General features: G+C 36.4%; 2 protein-coding genes across 2 annotated transcripts in view; both read right to left on the reverse strand.

The window, feature by feature from the left end:
- The window catches only part of PTPRB (protein tyrosine phosphatase receptor type B), a 147,822-nt gene extending 132,043 nt beyond the window's left edge, over nucleotides 1–15,779 (reverse strand). Inside the window, exons 1-2 of the mRNA XM_004386442.1 lie at nucleotides 15,698–15,779; nucleotides 14,051–14,446 (exon numbers count right to left, since the gene is read on the reverse strand). Coding sequence (XP_004386499.1) covers nucleotides 14,051–14,446; nucleotides 15,698–15,752 — 451 coding nt within the window. The 5' untranslated portion in view covers nucleotides 15,753–15,779. The remainder of the gene's footprint in view (nucleotides 1–14,050; nucleotides 14,447–15,697) is intronic.
- Nucleotides 15,780–16,438: 659 nt separating this feature from the next.
- PTPRR (protein tyrosine phosphatase receptor type R) overlaps nucleotides 16,439–21,631 on the reverse strand; it is a 362,799-nt gene continuing 357,606 nt past the window's right edge. The window contains exon 14 of the mRNA XM_004386446.1: nucleotides 16,439–17,639. Within this exon, the coding sequence (XP_004386503.1) occupies nucleotides 17,546–17,639 (94 nt within the window). The 3' untranslated portion in view covers nucleotides 16,439–17,545. The remainder of the gene's footprint in view (nucleotides 17,640–21,631) is intronic.

A 21,631-nucleotide genomic window follows, 5' to 3' on the forward strand; every position in this document is an offset into this window, starting at 1 on the left:
ATTAGAATTTCATATAAACAAAGAATAATTTTTGAAATAATTAGGTATATTTAGTATGTTCAAAATATAGAATAATACAGTAATATTTTATATTATATTGCATATTTGGAACATACTTATATTAAAAAAAGTTTGTCATTTATATGAAATTAAAATTGAACTGTGTTTTCTGTATTTTATCTGGCAGCCTTACTTAGATATCTACTGGGTCTAGGCTGTGATAGAGTTTTGGAGATTCCCATTAACTTCTGCTTGCTTTTCTTCTTCTAAATCCTGTGCTATTATCATTGCCTTTGGGTCTGGGTTAGCCACTCTGAACCGGGAGATTTATTTATCCTTAAGGTGTTTTCTACATAACAGGCCCAACTACACTATTAGTGAAATTTCTTTACAACAAATTCCAAGAAACAGTCTTAATTCTATAGTCTTAATTGAGTTAGGTAATGTAATCATCTCCCAAAAGTGTTTGAATGTTCCTTTAAGTAAGGAGACATTTGTCTCTTATTGGAATGTAAAAAATTCTGTATATGGAGATTAGTATTTTGGTTATGTTGAGCTTTGGCCAATGCTGATCCTCTGAGTTGACTACCACCTATGACAATTTTAGCTCTCAGATCTTAAAAAAAAAAAAATATTTAATGATTGGTTTAGGACAAAAATAAGCTTCCAAATATGATTACCTAGCATGTAATTACAACATCTTAGCATGTCAACCTATGCTCACTCTTCACTAAGGAACAGGTGGTAAGTTTTCTTCCTAAGAATTTTGTTTTAAATTAGTTAACTTACATAGTTCATTCAGTTGATAAAATACTATTCCCCCAAAATTACATAAGTAATCAAAACAGTCCTGAAATTTCTTCTGTGAGTAACATAGCTCATTACCATTACACGTAGCTTTGGACTATCTCGTGGAAAAATTTATAGTCTTCTATAATTGTCTTTAACTAACTTTCTAAATATATTTTTTAAAACAACCCAAACCAAACAAGTCCATTTTCCATTTTAAGCCACAACTCCTTTTCCAAAGACAGAGCCTACAGAATATCCAAGTCCAGTACCCCTTCATTTTGTGTCTGTGTTTTTAACTTGTGCTATTTAAGAAGCAAGAAAGAAACTTTAGCCTTCACATTCAATTTCCATGTTTGGAGAATTTTAAGCAGTGGTTTGCAAACTGTGGTAAGCATCAGAATCACCTTTGGAGCTTGTTATGAATACCTAAGACTTGGGCTTCCCCCTAGAAATTGTGATTCATGAGATCTGGTACGGGACCCAGCACCTGCACTTTACAAAGCTTCTCAGACGATTCTAATACACATCTAAGTATATGGTTTTAGCCATTTGGACAATATCAGCCAAAGCCGAACTCTAATTATTTCTTATATGGAGGATTGAAGAATTATAAAATAGATGAAAGAAAATTCATTATAGAAATATATAAGGCTATCAAAATAAGTTTATTTTCCCATCTCCTGAACTCTTTGTTGAAATAGGTACTATAAAATCATACTAAAAATAGTAGCTCTCTGGATGTTTTAGAGTCTGTGAATTCTCCTGATGTTCTTTAAAATAGTATATAGATTTCACAATTCATGAAAGAGCAAACTGTGTTTTGACAAATGCAAGGCTAAGTTCTTACACAATGGAACAATATGTTGAAGCTATTTTTAACAAGCTTTATTGTATCATTGCTGCTACATTGTTCCCCCATTATAACACAATTCCTCTCACAACACAATTCAAGGTGAGGCAGAGCATCCTGGGTCTGATCTACAAGGTTTTAGCATTTAAGTTGCAAATAGTTCTTTTTATAGGGTGATATCACCTATAAGATGATTTGCAATGACTATCATATCAAGACAATCTTTTGAATGCATTTTTAAGAGCAATGCGTATTTAGCTTATTCATTAATCCGACTGGTTCAGAAATAACCAATAATATAAATGCGATTTTTGTATAATGAAAATTAAAGAAAATACACAATTTGGTAGCTTCCTTCCTTTAAATGATACAAATAACTTTCAAGCATGTTGAAAACAGAACAACTTGAATAAAACTTATTTTGGAGGTAGAAGATTTTAATCGGAATACTTTAAACTATACTGGTGCTTTTTATTCTGTAGGAAGATGCCAAATATAATGTTCCTTTAAAAACTGGGAAAAATCACCTCAAAAAGAGATAGCAACTGCAATAGACTATACTTTAGTAAAAGGCTGATATATATATTTTATATATATATATATATATATATATATATATATATACACACCATTAGATGGATTTGCTTTGGTATTGTTGAAGTCAGTTTCAAGTTTACTAGGTTCTAATTTCCCCCTATCTAGGATTATTAGATTTACTTGCAAGCCAGTAATTCCCTTTGAGTAAATTTCTCTGTTTCCCATAGATACAGGGATGGAGGAATGAGTTATTTTCTCTTTCATGAATACATTAAATAAGATTGAGCTAGAATAAAGGCAAAGTGAAAGAGATGAACATTATAATTGTCTAATACTTATTAGAAGTGGTAAAAAGGATAATATTTCAGAAAATGTAATCCGTGAAATAAAGAGTAAGTTTTAAAAATACATATCTGAAATTTGAGGAAGTGAACAAGGAAGTGAAAAGTTTGTGAAAAGAGATGAAAAAGATGATGGATTTGCAGACAATGAGAGACACAACAAACAATTCAGAAGTCATAATCAGAGGTAAACAAAATAACATTTCATAGAACTCAAAAAAGATCCAAGATTAGAAATAAAATTAATAAATGGAAATTGACACCAAGACATAGCATAGTAAAACACCAAGACACAACAGGGTAAAAATTTTAGATTAGAAAAAAGAAAAAGGAAGACTAAATACTCACCAATAGGCAATTATTACTCAACTACTGTGCTGTGGCATGGGTTGCATCATGAAGATGTGCTTGGTTTATCCTAATGCCTCAGATTTTCTTTTGGATGTATATATATATATATTTCAAATCCATATTGCTATGATATATAATGATATATAAGTGTATATATATACATATATATGTATATATACACGTATATATATGTATATATACATATATATACATCTACCTGTATATCTACACACAAACACACATGTATTTGACTGAGGGGAAGGGGTGAGATGGTTGGGTAGGAGGAAAGCACGCTGGGTGGAGGAGGAAGGATGATTGTTTAAGTCATGACTACTGAGCTGTTGGAGAGAGATACTGAACCAGCAGCTACTTGAACAGGGTGAAGAAAAGGGGAGGCAGAAGGTGGATGAATAACCTGGCAGGCGCAGGGCTGACTTGCCCATTAGGCACACTAGGCACAGTGCCTAGGACCCACAATATTTTAGGTTACACAAAAATCAAAAGGAAAACAATGAAATTTTAGGGTTGAAGAAAATGTTTTAAACTTTTTCTCACATCGTGAAAAAAAAAAAAGGAAAATTTTAGGACCCATGAAAATCTATTAAATTATTTAAAAAAATTTTTTTTTATGAAGGAAGGAGACCCCAAAGGCAAAACTTCCCAGGGCTCACGAAAGTGGTATGTGGCCCTGTGTGTGCCCTGGTAAGTTCACTGATATGTCACAATTGAAAATGGTTAGAGGCCTTGGACTCTATGACAGCTATTTTCAATGATGATATAAATTATATTGTATCAATAATCATATTATTTTAAATTATCATATAAATAAGTGGTCAATTATGAGGTCCATGTTATAATGATGCAAAGAAATACAAATCTCTAAAATATCTGTAACAGCCAATTTGGTGAAAGTAGGGTCAGTAGGTACAAAATACACTTCATGTTTTTGTTTTTTGTTTTCCCATAGTGTCCCTGTATTTACTACACCCCTGCCAATGACTTAGTCAAATTGTTGTTGTTGTTAGGTGCCATCAAGTCAGTTTTGACTCATAGTGACCCTATGCACAACAGAATGAAACACTGCCTGGTCCTGCACCATCCTCACAATCATTGTTATGCTCGAGCCCATTGTTGCAACCACTGTGTCAATCCATCTTGTTGAGGGTCTTCCTCTTTTTCACTCACCCTCTACTTTACCAAGCATTGGGTCCTTTTCCAGGGACTGATCCCTCCTGGTAGCATGTCCAAAGTATGTGAGATGTAGTCTCACCATCCTTGCTTCTAAGGAGCATTCTGTTTGCACTTCTTCCAAGACAGATTTGTTCGTTCTTTCGGCAGTCCATGGTATATTCAATATTCTTCACCAACACCATAAGTCAAAGGCATCAGTTCTTCTTTTGTCTTCCTTATTCACTGTCCAGGTTTTGCATGCATATGAGGTGATTGAAAACATGGCTTGAGTGAGGTACACCTTAGTCTTCAAGGTGACATCTTTGCTATTTAACACTTTGAAGAGGTCTTTTGCAGCAGATTTGCTCAATGCAATGAACACATCATTTGATTTCTTAACTGTTGCTTCCATGGGTGTTGATTGTGGATCCAAGTAAAATGAAATCCTTAACAACTTCAATCTTTTCTCCTTTTACCATGATGTTGCTTATTGGTCCAGTTGAGAGGATTTTTGTTTTCTTTATGTTGGGGCGTAATCCATACTGAAGGCTGTATGTAAACTTTGATCTTCATCAGTAAGTGCTTCAAGTCCTCTTCACTTTCAGTAAGCATGGTTGTGTCATCTGCATAACACAGATTGTTAATGAGTCTTCCTCCAATCCTGATGCCCCCATTCTTCCTAATAAAGTCCAGCTTCTCTGATTATTTTCTCAGCATACAGATTGAATAAGTATGTGAAAGGATACACCCCTAATGCACACCTTTCCTGATTTTAAACCATGCAGTATTCCCTTGTTCTGTTCAAACGACTGCCTCTTGATCTATGTCCAGGTTCCTCATGAGCACAGTTAAGTATTCTGGAATTCCCATTCTTTGTAATGTTATCCATAATTTGTTATGATCCAAACAGTTGAATGCCTTTACATAGTCAATGAAACACAGGTAAACATGTTTCTGGTATTCTCTGTTTTCAGCCAGGATCCGTCTGACATCAACAACGATATCCCTGGTTCCATGGACTCTTCTGAATCTAGCTTGAATTTCTGGCAGTTCCCTGTAGATGTACTGCTGCTGTAGCTTTTGAGTGATCTTCAGCACAATTTTACTTGCGTGTAATATTAATGATATTGTTCAATAATTTCCACATTCAGTGGAATCACCTTTCTTTGGGATAGACCTAAATATGGATCTCTTCCAGTCAGTTGGCCAGGTAGCTGTCTTCCAAATTTCTTGGCATAGAGGAATGAGCACTTCCAGTGCTGCATCTGTTTTGTTTAAACATCTTAATTGGTATTCTGTCAATTCCTGGAGCCTTGTTTTTTGCCAATGCCTTCAGTACAGCTTGGACTTCTCCCTTCAGTACCATCGGTTCTTGATCATATGCTACCTCCTGAAATGGTTGAATGTTGACCAATTCTTTTTGGTATAGTGACTCTGTGTATTCTTTCCATCTTCTTTTGATACTTCCTGTGTCGTTTAATATTTTCTCTGAGAATCTTCAATATCGCAAATCAAGGCTTGAAATTTTTCTTCAGTTCTTTCAGCTTGAAAAATTCCAAGTATGTTCTTCCCTTTTGGTTTTCTGACTCCAGGTATTTGCAAACGTCATTATACTACTTGGTCTTCTCGAGATGCCCTATGAAATCTTCTCTTCACTGTTTTACTTCATTGTTTCTTCTTTTGCTTTAGCTACTCGACGTTGAAGAGCAAGTTTCAGAGTCTCTTCTAACATTCATTTTGGTCTTTTCTTTCTTTCCTGTCTTTATAATGACCTCTTGCTTTCTTCATGTATGATTTCCTCGATGTCATTTCACAACTCATCTGGTTTTTGGTCATTAGTGTTCAACGCATCGAATCTATTCTTGAGATGGTCTCTAAAATCAGGTGGGATATACTCAAGGTCATACTGTGGCTCTCATGGACTTGTTATAATTTTCTTCAGCTTCAACCTGAACTTGCATATGAGCAATTGATGGTCTATTCCTCAGTAGACCTCTGGCCTTGTTCTGACTGATGATATTGAGCTTCCCCATTGTCTCTTTCCACAGATGTAGCTGATTTGATTCCTGTATATTCTATTTGTCTAGGTCCCCGTGTATAGTTGCTGTTTATGTAGTTGAAAAAAGGCATTTGCAATGAAGAAGTCGTTGGTATTGCAAAATTCTGTCATGCGATCTCTGCCATTGTTTCTATCACCAAGGCTATATTTTCCAATTTACTGATCCTTTTTTGTTTCCAACATTTGCATTCCAATCACCAGTAATTATCAATGCATCCTGATTGCATATTTGATCAATTTCAGACCGCAGAAGTTAGTAAAAATCTTCAGTTTCTTCATCTTTGGCCTTAGTGGTTCAGGGGTAAATCTGAATAATCGTCTATTAACTGGTCTTCCTTGTAGGCATATGGATATTATCTTATCACTGACAGCATTGTACTTCAGGATAGATCTTGAAATGTTCCCTTTGAGGATGAATACAATGCCATTGCTCTTCAAGTTGTCAGTCCTGGCATAGCAGACCATATGATTGTGCGATTCAAAATGGCCAATACCAGTTCATTTCAGCTCACTAATGCCTGCAATATCGATGTTTATGTGTTCCATTTCATTTCTGACGATTTCCAATTTTTCTAGATTCATACTTTGTACATTCCACTTTCCTATATTAATGAATGTTTGCAACTATTTCTTCTCATTTTGGGTAGTGCCACATTAGCCAATGAAGGTCCGGAAAGGTTGACTCCATCCATGTCATTAAGGTCGACTCCACTTTGACGAGGCAGCTCTTCTCATCTTTTGAGTGCCTTCCACCCTGAGGCTCTCATCTTCTGGGTTGTCTGACAATGCTCCAATGCTATTTATAAGGTTTTCACTGGCTAATTTTTTTTCAGAAGTACACTGCCAGCTCCTTCTTCCCAGTCCGTCTTAGTATGGAAGCTCAGCTGAAACCTGTCCCCCATGGGTAACCCTGCTGGTATTTGAATATCGGTGGCATAGTTTCTAGCATCACAGCAACATGCAAGCCCCCACAGTAAGACAGACTGACAGATGTGTGGGGGTAAGTCAAATAACCACTAATAAATACTCTTTCTCCCAAGAGTATATATGATTGCTTAACTTTTTACAATGCTTTTGCATTTTAGTCCCTCACCCACATTACTATAATTAAACAATTACTTAAACTAGCAATTATAACAAAACTGCCAATATGGTTTACTTTATCAGCAAAATCTCTTTTAGTCATTTCATTAGCCCAGCCATATCTGAGACATTTGACAATTTTCCTGCTCTCACAAAAATGAAATTTGAATGAAATAATCTGTAGCAGGTGCTGAGTAAATGTTGGTCTGTTGGCTGACGTCTTATATATAATGTTACTGTCCACACAATATGAATCATCTGAGTGAAAGTAACAATGTTGAACAATCATCTAGAATTTTATAAATATAGAGAGACTAGATACTCTCTTGGGGATGGAATGGAATTTTGCACCCTTCACCAGGGAGTCCTAGATCTGCATGGATAGGTCCTATCTGTAGCTGGATTTGCTCTGATATTATTGAAGTCAGTTTCAAGTTTACTAAGTTTAATTTTTCCCTCTCTAGGATTGTTAGATCCACTTGCAAGTCAGTAATTCCCTTTAAGTAAATTTCTCTGTTTACCATAGATACAGGGGTTAAGGAATGAGTTATTTTCCCTATCATGTAGATCCATAAAACCTCAGTAATTGGCCCACTTTGTTTTCTGCTTGAGGGCCCAGAAAATTTCCTGCTGGACTGATTTGATGACTTGGTCAGTTTAAAATTGTACTTGGTTTGGATAGAAAACAAATGCAATAGCCATGGTTTCAATAGTGGCTTTCCTTAGTGTAGTCCTTAGTTTTTTTTATTGCTCCCTACAATTCTGATATTCAACACTTTCCAGAAGTTGAAACATTTATTAATTTAATCAGTATTTGTTGAGTATGGGTACCAAGATTAGCTTTAAGGAAAATATAAAGATTTTTAAGGTATGATACATGTTTTCCATAGGCTTCCAACCAAACCCATTGCCGATGAGTCGATTCTGACTCCTAGTGACCCTATAGGACAGAGTAGAACTTCCACAGAGGGTTTTCAAGGCTGTAATCTTTACGGAAGCAGACTGCCACATCTTCCTCCTGTGGGGCGGCTAGTGGGTTCGAACCATCGACCTTTTGGTTAGCAGCCGAGCTCTTAACCACTGCACCACCAGGGCTCCTTCTTTAGGCCTATGGGTAGCAATTTAGTTTAGCTCACTGTTTCCCCCCTGTGAGTATCTCTGTATTATACAAAAGACATGGTCTTAAGGAAATTATTTTCAACTAAATTTCAAGTGAAATTTCCTGGAATGTATCAATGTACAAGTACCTTCAGAATATTATTATTTATTATTATTAAACAATAAGGTTTAAGCCATGCAGGAAGGAGGCCCTCCACTTACAGGTGTTTTGTTGTAACAGTTTGGAAATCAGAAATTTGGACCTCAGAATGCAATTTTACTCCTAAAGTAATAATACTCCTTTTTAAAAAAGTCAAATGTGTGATTATTATATAAAAATGCAGTCCTGTTGAATTAATCAACATTCAGGTTTTTCCTTATTCTTATAGCATTATTGATGACTGCCTTGTGTAAATTTATGGAATGAGACAAATTATATACAAGGAATTTCTAAAAATTTTACCCTTACTACAATGACTTTGAGGATGTAGCTATACAATAAAACACCAAAATATATACATGAATATTTGGAAAGTCTCCTGTTTGCTTTATTGATATATTCCAAAAATATGAATGTTTCTAAATATATGGATATTTGGCAGCTGATGACAGAATAACAGGTAAGGAAAATGACATTTTCCAATTTTTAGCCATGTATGTTGGCATTTTGGAGACAATGTTTTCATTATTACTATTATGACTCAGATAGTTACAGGGTTCTAACTTTTTGTTTGACTGAAAAATGTTGATATTTAAGAAACAGTGTCTGTCTAGCAGATATACTCTTCCTTTGTCCAAAATGAAGGCATACAGTGTACTCTTTTAGAGTAAACTTAAAATGGTAAAAAGAGGAAATGGTAAAAATCTCAATCTCATCTTTAATTTTGTCATCTACTACAAACAGATGTCCTTGGTTCTAAAAAAATCCGCTTATTCAATTTAATTAGATTCCTATTAATCAAGTCTTGTGAATGAACTGTCAGCTGTTAAAGTGTTCCTGTTTTAAGTGCTGTTAACTTTCTCAATTAACAGAATCTTGCTGCTAAATTTGCAAATGATTGATAGTGGATTTTTAACAAATAATTTTAACAAATAATCCTTGTTTTTGAAAAAAAAATCAAAAGCATAAACTTTTATATGGAAATGTGTCTTAATAATATTACCTATTAAATGTGTTTATAGTATTTTATTCTATTGGTACCACTAAATTGTGGTTTTAAGGAAATATAAAATTACTCGGAGATTAAAAAAAAAAAAAAAAAGACAATTTTAATTCTTGTCCTAATGAATATCACCGCAGCCAGAATGCTCCTTAGAAGCAAGGATGGCAAGACTTCGTCTCACGTACTTTGGACATGTGCGGTATAATGGATTGCTTTTGTGTGGCCTTTCTCACCATAGTCTTGTAACTCTCACCCAGGTGAGTGGGCAGTACTGTGTGATAGGGTAATTGTAGCCCACCAAAGGTATTGGTCAGTTTTGCTACCCCGCTGGGCTTGAGGTGAGCCACCCCAGAGGTGAGAAAGAGAAGAGACCACCACTACCAAGGAAAGAGAGGCCAGCAGCAGAGACCTGGCAGCAGGAGACGGCGTGGTGGGCTTCCCGGCCCATGGAGTGAGAAAGCTGAGTGCCTTTGGGCAGAGACTGAGGGCTAGGGAGAGGCATGCCTGCAAGCACAGCTGGGAAGAGGCTGTCCTGATGGAAGAACTGTATCCTTCAGTGTTCCGGAGCCTAAATTGTAATCTGTTACTTCCCAAATAAACCCCACAATCGTCAGTCTGATCTGTGAGTTCTGTGTGGCCATTGCAATGAATTATCAAACACAGCAGAGAAGAGTGCCATGAGAGAGACAGTTGGTGTCAGAATTGGTAAAGATGGCAGAAAGAGGAGGCATGTCTGACACCTGCTTCATAGGAGTCAGCCTTGGGCTGTTGATCTTGATTCTCCTTCCCCTTTGTGAAGTTAGAGGAGGTCAGACACTGACCCCACGCTGTTTTTACAACATGTTATCAGGAGGGACCAGTCCCTGGAGAAGGACATCATGCTTGGTAAAGTGGAGGGTCAGCGAAAAGCAGGAAGACCCTCAGTGAGATGGATTGACACAGTGGCTGCAACAGTGGGCTCAAGCATAGCAAAGATTGTGAGGATGACACAGGACAAAGCAGTGTTTTGTTCTGTTGTACATAGGGTAGCTATGAGTTGGAATCAACTCCGTGGCACCTAACAACAACAAGAAGTAGTGATTATTTGAAGAAACCTGACTGTAGTTTAGGTCCTCTTCTCAAAAAGCTTCACACGAAATTTTGAACTGAAATTGAATCTCCTTTGGAAGTCTACTCAATTCCTCCTTTTATAGAGGGACTCCAAATAAAGGAGAGGAAGAAGAAAAAAGGTCGCTTACTGAGAGTGAAAACCAGTTAAAAAGACTGGTTGCCTTCCAGTTGATTACGACTCATGGTGACCCCATGTTTGTCAGAGTAGAACTCTACTCCACAGGGTTTTCAATGGCTGATTTTTTGAAAGCAGATAGCCAAGGCTTTCTTCCCAGGCACCTCTTGGTGGACTCCAGCTTCCAATCTTTTGGTTAACAGCTGAGCACATTAACCATTTGCACCACCCAGGGACTACAGCTAAATTATGACAAAACCTAAATGAGTTAGTTAATGATTGAGCAAGCAAAGATTGATTTAAAAAACATTCAATTTTAAAATTATCCTTTAAAAAATATTTTAAAAGCAGCGTTGCTTAATGTGACATACTGGTAAGGATATATATTGGAGAAAGAGGTACTTTTTTCTATTTATACTCTATTGCAAGTATCTACGTATCTGCTGCCTCATAACCCTAAAGACTAAGACATAATTAGTGATTCTTTCTCAACCTTGACTACACATTAGAATCACCTGCCACACATTTTAAGAATATAATGCTTGATTTAATTGACCTTGAGGATGAAGCCTGGGCATCTGTAGCATTTAAAAGCTTTCCAGGTGATTCTGGTGCAACTTGGGTTGAGACTCACTGGTCTAGGGAATTTTACTTATTAACATGAGGTCTGGCACATAGTAGGTGTTAGATAAACATTACTTGGATGCTTAAATGAAATCATAAATGTTTCTCTATGAAGCAAATGTGAAATATATGGTCCAGATAGATAGGCTTTCTTTTGCTGAAGAACTTAATAAAAAAAAATTCACATCCTGTGGATGAACAACACTCATATTTATGCTGCTATAGATTATAGCTTTTAGTTATTAATGCTTTAAATATGGGCATTTGGAATCCCTTATTGTGAACAGACGAATGCAGTTTGGTTAATTTTTCACAATGCCTTTGCTCACAAACTAGCGAGCTATGGCTCCACTAATGTTCTGTATTTTTCAACCAATGGGTGGTACAACTATTAATGCACTTGGCTGCTAACCGAAAGGTTGCCAGTGCAAGTCCATCCAGAGTCACCTCAGAATAAAGGCCCAGCAATCTACTTCTGAAAAATAAGCCACTGAAAACCCTATGGAGCAAAGTTCTACTCTGACACACATGGGGTCACCGTGAGTCAGAATTGACTCAGTGGCAACTGATTTTATAAGTTTAAGATGGAACAGAAAAAAATTTGTGTGTTATGTTATAATTGTGCTAAAGTAAAATATGTGTTGTGCCTATATGTATTCAAATATAAGATTGTTTGTTCTACAATTGTTCAAATTTTAACAATTGCCTTTTCTAGAAGTTCATTTTTTCCCAACACATATTATTGAGCATGCTTTGGATATGGGTTGGTCAGTGGTTAACTGCAAATGGTCTATTCTATGCACTTTACTTTGAGAGTTAAGTCCCTCATAGGATATATTTACATGAGGGTCAAAGGGGAAAGTTTTCCATGAATTATCTTCCATCTTGAGTAACTCTCCACTAAATCCATATCAACTTTTCCACAGGTCCAATAAAAAATTCTTCTCCTAAATAAAGCGTGAATTTGGGAGGATTTCATCTCTTGTGTATCAACTTACAACTGGAATATTTACAATGTTTCTGTGTTGCTTAGGATGGGTCTAGTCAGATAAGCCACAGGAAAGGAATCGCACAAATTCATGCTATATGTGTATGTTCTCCGATAAATTTGAATTTTCTAGTTGACTTTTATATTTTCATCTTATTCTCACAGTCAGAAGTGATATGGGACTGTAATTCTCAAATTCTATTCTACAGTAGAAGTAGAAGAGCCTACTGCATTAAACTGGCATCTAATTAAATACTGGTTTAATTTATGAAATGAATGAATGACAGAAAATTTTCCAAATATCAGCAAGGTGGGAAGACTCATACGAGCCTCAAAAACGAATACCTGAGAAAGAAATTTAAGGATACAGTGGGTTATGGATCAAAATCATACTTGAGGAGCTTTAAAAAAACATTAAATACTATGTCCAATTCAAATTTCCTAAAACTCTTGGAGGTGATAGTGGAGGAAGAAAGGGTGTGAAAGAATCCTAGGAATTTGTATTTTTAATAAGCCCTCCTTCCCTCTACCCAGGTGACTCTTATGCAGCCAGTAGGACAAAGATCTGTGGTCATGGATTTGGGAACCACTGGTATAATGGAAGGTGTACTTGACAGGGAGTTAAGAAACGTGGGTTCTAATCATGCCTCTACCACTAAATTACCTGGGACAATTCACTTAACTTGACAAAATTCAATCTCCTTAATGAGAGTCTTTATGTCTAGATAATTTCTCCAATAATTTGTAAGATCTATTTGAGTCTAATATATTGTGATTCTGTAAGTTTTATCTTTCATGATTTCCTAAAAAAAAACAAAAACCAAATCGGTTGCTGTTGAGTTGATTCCGACTTATAGCAACCCTATGGGACAGAGTAGAACTGCCTTATAGGGTTTCCAAGGAGCGGCTGGTGGATTTGAACTGCCAACATTTTGGTTAGCAGCCAAATGCTTGACCACTGAGGCACCAGGGCCCTAAAGCAAACTTCAAATAGAAGAATAAATGAGCAATAAAATGATTAAGTGAAAGAGAAGATCCAGCTTCATATATGTTCCACTGACCAAAATTCCTATCTCATTATGTGCTGCACCATGAATTTGTTCACGTGGATATAAGTTTTTATACGTGTCCATCATCTAGATTATATATATCAACGGACAATAAACTAGAATGCTCTGTGCCTGCACATTGGTTCTTACCACTTCAAAAGTATGTTACCACCAAAAGATATCTACCCGTAAATATCGAAACAAGAGATTTGCAAACACATAATTCATTTACTCAGTCTTATCACATGCCATTTTGATGTTCTAATAGTTCCTCATAATCAGATCTAGACTAGAAGTGTCTATGTCAACAAAATCTAATAATTTCCTAATCACTGACATACACGAGCCAGCTGATGGACTTGAGTCATTACACACGTACTCTATGTATATGCCTAAATTCCTTTATCTAATAGCACGTAAAGCAAGGTGCCTAGCATAGTGTCTGACACAAAGTAGAAGCTCAATAAATATTTGTTGAATTAATAAAAGAAACAAGAAACAAAGGGAAAGAATAGAGAGAGACAGAAAGAGAAAATCTGGGACCATTTTAATAAACGTAATGAAGTTTTCCAAGTTGTTGGGCACCACACCATCCGGTTCCCTTAGCTTATGAATCTTCTATAGGAAATGTATTGGGGCATATAGACCTCCCTTGAATATGAAAAAACAAGACATTTAGCAGAAGAATTTTCAAAACTGATCCTGGAAGGAATAGCTCACCTTTTTTTAAGCAGAGGCTTTCATTGACCAGCTTTCCCTTCTCGTTGACATCTATTTTCATCCAGCTATGGAGGTATTTCCTGCCCTTCTTGACCATTACCCTGAAGCCTTGTTTCTTGAGAAAGAGAGAGGCGTTCTCCACCTCAAGGAACCCTCCCTCCTCATAACAGGTCCATCGGGGTGCCTGAGAGCACTGGGTGAAGATGGCTGCACGGGAAGGGCCACGAGAGGAACTGGAGATGCCCAGGCACAGGGTGGATTTAACGTGAAGGAGCTTTTCATCCTTAGTCCACATCCACTGTTGGTTTTGGTTGGTCTCATTGCACAAGCCTATGAACACTGTCTTATTTTGGAAAAGGCACTGTTGTTTCTGGATATGGACAATCTGAAACCCATCTGGAAGATGAAAAGCTCATAAAGTACTGCACAGCAAATTATAAGGCTCATTAGAAAACAAAACAAAACAAAACCCACCCACAAATCAACTAAATAAAAATACTAGATTTACTTATCCTTTGCTACCATTTCAAGTGTATATTCCCAGATTCAACACATAAGATTTAAAATCCCAAGGCTGACAATATAAAATGTCAAAATGTCACACATAGCTCCCTTTCTTTTACTTTCACATGGTTTGAGAAGAAAACACATCCCCATTGGAATAATGAAAGGAAGCTTAGAAAAGAAACAGAACTATCCAAAGAATATGGTGTGACATTTTAGCTTAATTAGTTAAATATGCTGAAGTTCTGAAAAGCCCAGCTTCCTTTTTAACTCTTTGAATTTCACTTCCCTCCCCACTCTAAAAAAAACACCCCTCTTTTGAATCTCTAAGTGCCCACTGCAGTAAGTGTATACAAATTGGATAGTTTGAATACAAATAAAAAAATCCAAGAGCTTTTCTTTCCCCATCTCTCCAAACACATCCTACTAATAGGAACCAATGAAGTTACTGATTATCACCAACTAAATTTCTTATAGTCCTGGAGAGAAGCATTTCTCTATTTTGTGACAATTTCTTTACAGTTTTTCCAGAAATACAAATTCATATATATTTTTAAAATCAGCATTTCTTGATGTAAGAAAATTAAACATCCAATTGCTAAACTTCAGTATTAAAAAGTGAGATATTCAGGCTCAGCAACCATTTTCAATGTGCTTTTACTCAAATTACCCACCTCTTCCACGAAAATATTCAGCCCTTCCAAATCACAACTTCCAAATAAAACATACCATATTCTCTCACCCCCTTTAAGCATATTTCTTGTATTTTCTTTCTTTATGACAAAACAAAATTATAACCTGATTGGAAAAAAATGCTGCTTAGCATGGGGAATGGCACAGATTGTTACATAATAACAAAAATTTCTGCTCAGGGTGCTTTACTCTCTGCTGTAAAGATGCCATTTCAGGAACTGCCCTAGGCATTTAGAGGACATGAAGAGGCCACTTATTATTTTTTGGAGAGAAATCTCAACAGTGTGGGCACAGCTGACTCCTCTTATTCCCCCTCTTCATCGTATTTAGCTAAACTGCCATGGAGACCTGGCTCCATTTCCGCCTCATTCCAGACACTTTCCAAAGGCCAGAGACTCCTGGGCTGGATAGAAGAGAAACGCCTCAGGAAAATGAGGTAGGCCCACTCACCTGAGTTCCCGAGGAGCAAGCAGGTAAGAACTGCCATGTAAAATTCCGCCTCCATTTTCCACTTAACAACTGTTCATACTTCGCTTGGAGGAAAAAAAAATTCTCCCAGATAAGAGAAGCAGCGACTAGGAAGGAAATGTGCCTTCATGGTGGGGGGAAAAGTCAGTGACGAGCACTTCCTCCTATTGAATTGTTTGGGGGAGTTTTACACCAGTGTCCTTTTGTCTGTTTCCTTAGAAAGAAGGGATTATGATTACCTCTCTCTTTTTTTATTTAGAAAAAAAATTCCAGTCTCCAGAAGCAGAATGAAACTTGTAAGTCTTCACCTACCATCCCCTTGTCCCCTTGGCATATAACTACTTCTTAACCTCAAGAGGGAAGAAGGGAATTGTAGTCTTAGAAAATTGAATGTTCCTGCAACATTACATCTCTTCAGGTGATGTGATTCTGCTGAATAAATACAAACCATATAATTTATGCGGGTCTCTGACAAGTGATATAAAGCTGTAAACATGTACTGTTTGTATAATGATACACTAGGCGCCGATGGAGAGAAACCGCATAATGATGGTACTTCGAGCTCATTATCTCTTGAGTGATGACAATATTACATTTTCAGATAGTTATCTCCATCGGGGAGATGCAGAGACTAAAATTAAACTATCACATTATCTACTCCAGGCTTCCCCAAAAGACAATGATCTCTCTTTAAATAGTAGAGGGAAAAAGTATATACTTGACTCAATATTTAGTATTAAGAGTAGTTTATTGGCAGTATGAAACAAAGTCAACATTGCTGCATTAAAAATTGGTATTTGAGCTCAACACCTAGTGCTTGTTGGGTATTTTAACTCTTTTGTCTCTTGAAGATTAAAACCTTTCAGAAATTTAAGGATATAGACGGCAACGTCCTTTTGAAGAACCTCTGGAAACGGGACAGGTTGTATCATTCCCAAAGACATCTGCCTTTTATTGGAAGAGAGGTTCCAGGTAGACAGCATATTCAAAATTTCCCTCTTAGTAAAAGACGGACACGTATTTAAAATTCTTGATAGTTCATAGTTGCTACAAATTTGTTTTTTCCTTTTTAAAGTAAAACGACTCACGATGTAGAAATACACTGGATAGAGTTCTGGAGCAGAAGCCACCTCTATGCCCAGTAATAGAGAGTAAATACATATATACTGAATGACAATCATTGTGCTCTGTAATTGATTGATAGGAGGTACTATAAATACACACTTAATAGGCAATATTATCAAGACACATGTCCATATAAAATAGTTACTGCTTTTGTGTTTTATTTTTTTCAAAAACAAGGACTTATTTGTTAAAAATCCATTATCAATCACCTGCAACTTTAGCAGCAAGATTCTGGTAATGAGAAAGGTAATAGCACTTAAAACAGGAACAGTTTAACAGCTGGCAGTCCATTCACAACACAGATTTTGCAAACGTTAAAGCATCTAAACGCACAATAATAATTTCTTCAGTTGCTCTTCAAGTCGTCATCTGACAACATGTATCACTGAGTGTTACAAACATACATTCTGTGTGGCAGATAGTCAATACAGACAAAACAAACTCCACCTTAGGATGTGTGAAAAATCTATCATACATCCATCAGCATAGGACTTTCAAATAATTTAGGGGATGCTTACAAATGCATTCATATACACAAAGGGTTGGCAATCTTTAATATGTTGCCAAGTCTTCCACGATCCATGCCACAGATTGGCTTCAGAGCTTCTCTTTCCTTACATTGGACAAAGCGCCTTCTAGAAGCCTCAGGTGAGTGATTTGATTAATCACCCTAAGAGATTGATGGTCATGTACGTCTTCAGTCTATCACTGGACAGTTTCTGCTGAAAGTCTGCTCTCGTATAGGCACAGAGCATGATGCACAAATTCATACTGCTCACTGGTTTGGACCATTCCACCCCTGCAAGGAACAGAGAAAAAATAACTTCTTTTCGCTAACATCCTGCAATCTCAAGTGACACAGAGACTACATCCGAGTAGAGGGTTTGCCAAAGACTTACAGAATGGTTGACCTATTGATTCTTTTGTTATCCCCGTTACCTGTGCCCAAAGGACCCAACTGGCAAACTTAAGCCCTCTATATACATTAACACATTAATACAGTGCTTGGTACATACTAGCACTTGATGAATTTTACCTACACACCAACCATTATTGGAAAGGCAGTATAGTTGAATGGTTAAGTACTTGGACTTTGGAACCAGGCTATCTGCCTTCTGTTGTAGAGAAAAACTTGAATACTGTTTCAAGTTAAAACAGAGAGGTTTATTAAGGGTTTAAAACAATTGCAGCTGGGGAACTACATAGTCCATTGGAAATGGAAGAAGATAGTCCCAGAGCAGTTTCATTACACAAGTATTCTTCTGGGGTAAAAAGAGGAACCAAACCATAGGGAGGGAAATTACAGGAAAGTCAATAAATATTGTAATAATCACACTCTGGTTACTGATTATTAATAGTATCGTTAGTGATTATAGATAGTTTCACAGGATGCTTAGATCATGGTCACAAGATGCTTCCATGTATTTTGTCTGTCTTGCAAAAGTATCTTGTTGGCAATAGCACCCAGACAGCACTCTTCCTGAGCATGTTTATTTTGAGAGGTGCAGATGGTCACTTGGTTAAGACCCCTCGGGGCATATGGTTTCAAATCCTGGTTTTGACCACTGAGGAAAAACATGTTTTTCTCAAAAAATATAGCTGTTAGTCTAGAATCCGGATTAAAATTAGGTAGTATGGCCAGCACATTATTCCTTTATGGGGCAGTTCTACTCTGTCCTATAGGGTTGCTATGAGTAGGAATCGACCAAATGGCAACAGGTTTGTTTTTTTTTTCTCACTGACCGCACTGCAAGTTTTCTTTTCCTGATGCGTTTCCCTCCTTTTGATCAAAGATGTCATAGAGCATCTTTTGATCACTGATGAATTGAGTAGTCTGTCTCCCATGGACATGCCTGCTACTATTGTTTACTCTAGTGACTGGTTGAATTATTAAGCATTTAAGACCTCAGATACCACACTACAATTGTGACTGAGCACCACTCAGTATTTTCCTTTACCTTAACATAGTAAAGTTCTCCTCTTTAAGTTGGGCTGGCTTCGTGTTGCTTAGAAAACAGCAATTCGTCTTTTGTAAGGTTTTCCCTAGGTTCACCATGCTTTAGAGAGAGACACTCTGGTAGGCCTCAAAAGGGAGTGGGAAAGAGGTGACAGTGTCAGGCACAATGGATCAGAGGCATAAAGGGCTGACTTATTTTTTTCAGTTCCTCAAGTGGGGTTTCATCAAGGTCATCACTGACCTGGATTGTTTCTATATACATTATCTTTCTCATGGACATCATGTTAGTTTTTGAGGTCAAAACAGGGGTGGTTAATTTTATGCAACATTTAACAGTGACAATTATGATGACAATGACTATTAAAATAATAATTTTAACAAATAAAATTGTGATTTAACAAACAAAATTATTTCTAAAAGTAGTGTTTATGAAAAAGGTGTGGGTTTAGAAGGGAATAACCAAAATGTCGAAACAGAGGATTTATGCTAAAATTACAATTTGATAATGATGTAAAGGAAGATTTGATAACAAAACGGAAACCTTAAGTATTTTAACAGTTCGTATCTGAAATGTCTAATTTATCTAGAAATTCTAAGCAGTAAGTATAACTGTCATCATGGAACATAAATAAGGTAGTTGATCTGTTCTATTAACAATAAGCAAATGCACTAGGTAGCATCAACGTCTATCATTTACATGGGAAAAACATGGAATAACTTGAAGTTTATGGAGTAAAGCAATTAAAAACAATATAGTGAGTAAAACAAATAGAAAAGCAAAGAAATTAACAGAAGTAAACTTCATCTGTGCGTTTAGTTTAAACATTTTTTTAGTTTACTCAGTCCCATGTAGTTTATTTCGGTTCCATGTTATCCTGGATCAGCCACAGTCTGTGAACACACCAGCTTCTATATAAGAATTCTGGAAATTATGATGCAGTCTAGTCATAGCCTTTACCATGAGTATAACATAGTCCATCTTTTTGTTGAGATATTTTGGTCAAATGTTTTCAGCAAATTAGCAAAGTAAAAACTTGTCTGCAGATGACAAACTTAATATGGCCATGATTAACTTATAATAATAATAGTTCTTAAAAATGAAAGAGTTGATGGGAATTACAAAAGTAATTTAAAGCCAAAAGTCAATTAAAAAATATCCCTACACATAATCATTAACTTTATTTTCAAAGAGCTGCGGATATGACACATAATAATCTTGAGACATAATACTCTATTGTCAAGATACAACAAGAATATACCAAGATTATCAAGTCTCTAAATAACTGAATAGTAGTAAAAATTTTATGGGTACATACTGTGAATCCCCCAGTCAAACCATTGGCTTTGATGATGTTAGATTAAAAAAAAAACAACAAAAAGTTGCAACTAAGTTAGCAATTGAAATAATAAAATTATGACATCATAAGTATGTGTTTGTAATCTAGTATCAGGCATATATTACTAACATATAAATTCTAACTTAAATAAAATCTGGTATTTTTCTTGATACGACAACATGTTTCATATAATTCACAACATTTTAAATACATCCTTTGGGCTTTTTATGAAGTTTTAAAGTTGTCAGAAGTTTATCACAGATTATTGAGAAACAATACTGAAGTTATTTAAAGCAAAGATTTTAAAGGTAACAACCTTAGTCCCCTCAAAACTATGAGACTTTATTTTGACTTAGGAACCTTAATTTAATGAGGTTGAACTCTTGTCTTTGAGGCAGATTGTATAAAGAATACACTTAAACTCTTAATTTAGTAACTAAGGAAATTTTGTTATTTTAATCATAAGAAATATAATTCTTTATTTTATATGCTGTTTGACATTGAAAGCTTATAAAATTTTTATGAATTAACCTACTAAACTTTTAGTTGTAGTAAATAAAGAGTTTTCACTATTTTAAATAAATTTCTTTTTAAATTTTCTCCGCTAGTTGTTTATTGTTGTTGTTGTTAGGTGCTGTTGAGTCCACTCTGACTCACAGCGACCCTATGTAGAACAGAATGAAACACTGCCCGGTGCTGTGCCATCCTCACAGTCATTGTTATGCTTGAGCCCATTGTTTCAGTCACGGTGTCGATCCACCTCATTAAGGGTCTTCCTCTTTTTTAATGACCCTCTACTTTACCAAGGATGATGTCCTTTTCCAGGGACTGGTCCCTCCAGGTAACATGTCCAGAGTACTTGAGATGAAGTCTCACCATCCTCTCTTCCAAGGAGGAATCTGGCTGTACTTCTTCCAAGACAGATTTATTAGTTCTTCTGGCAGTCCACAGTATATTCAATATTCTTCACCAACACCATAATTCAAAGGCATCAATTCTTCTTTGGTCTCCCTTATTCATTGTCCAGCTTTCACATGCATTATGAAGTGATTGCAAACATCATGGCTTGAGTCAGGGGCACCTCAGTCCTCAAGATGACATCTTTGCTGTTTAACACTTTAAAAAGGTGTTTTGCAGCAGATTTGCCCAATGCAATGCGTCCTTGGTTTCCTTTTTTATTTATTTTTTATTGTAATTTAGATGAAGGTTTACAGAGCAAACTAGTTTCTCATTAAACAATTAATACACATATTGTTTTGTGACATTGTTTGCCAATCCCACGACATGTCCCCTTCTCAACCTTGGGTTCCCCATTACCAGCTTTCCTGTCCCCTCCTGCCGTCTAGTCCTTGCCCCTGGGCTGGTGTGCCCATTTAGTCTCGTTTTGTTTTATGGGCCTGTCTAGTCTTTGGCTGAAGGGTGAACCTCAGGAGTGACTTCATTACTGAGCTATAAGGGTGTCCAGGGGCCGTATTCCAGGTTTCTCCAGTCTCTGTC

This window comes from Trichechus manatus, unplaced genomic scaffold (assembly GCF_000243295.1).
Source record: "Trichechus manatus latirostris isolate Lorelei unplaced genomic scaffold, TriManLat1.0 scaffold00164, whole genome shotgun sequence".
NCBI classification, from domain to species: domain Eukaryota; kingdom Metazoa; phylum Chordata; class Mammalia; order Sirenia; family Trichechidae; genus Trichechus; species Trichechus manatus.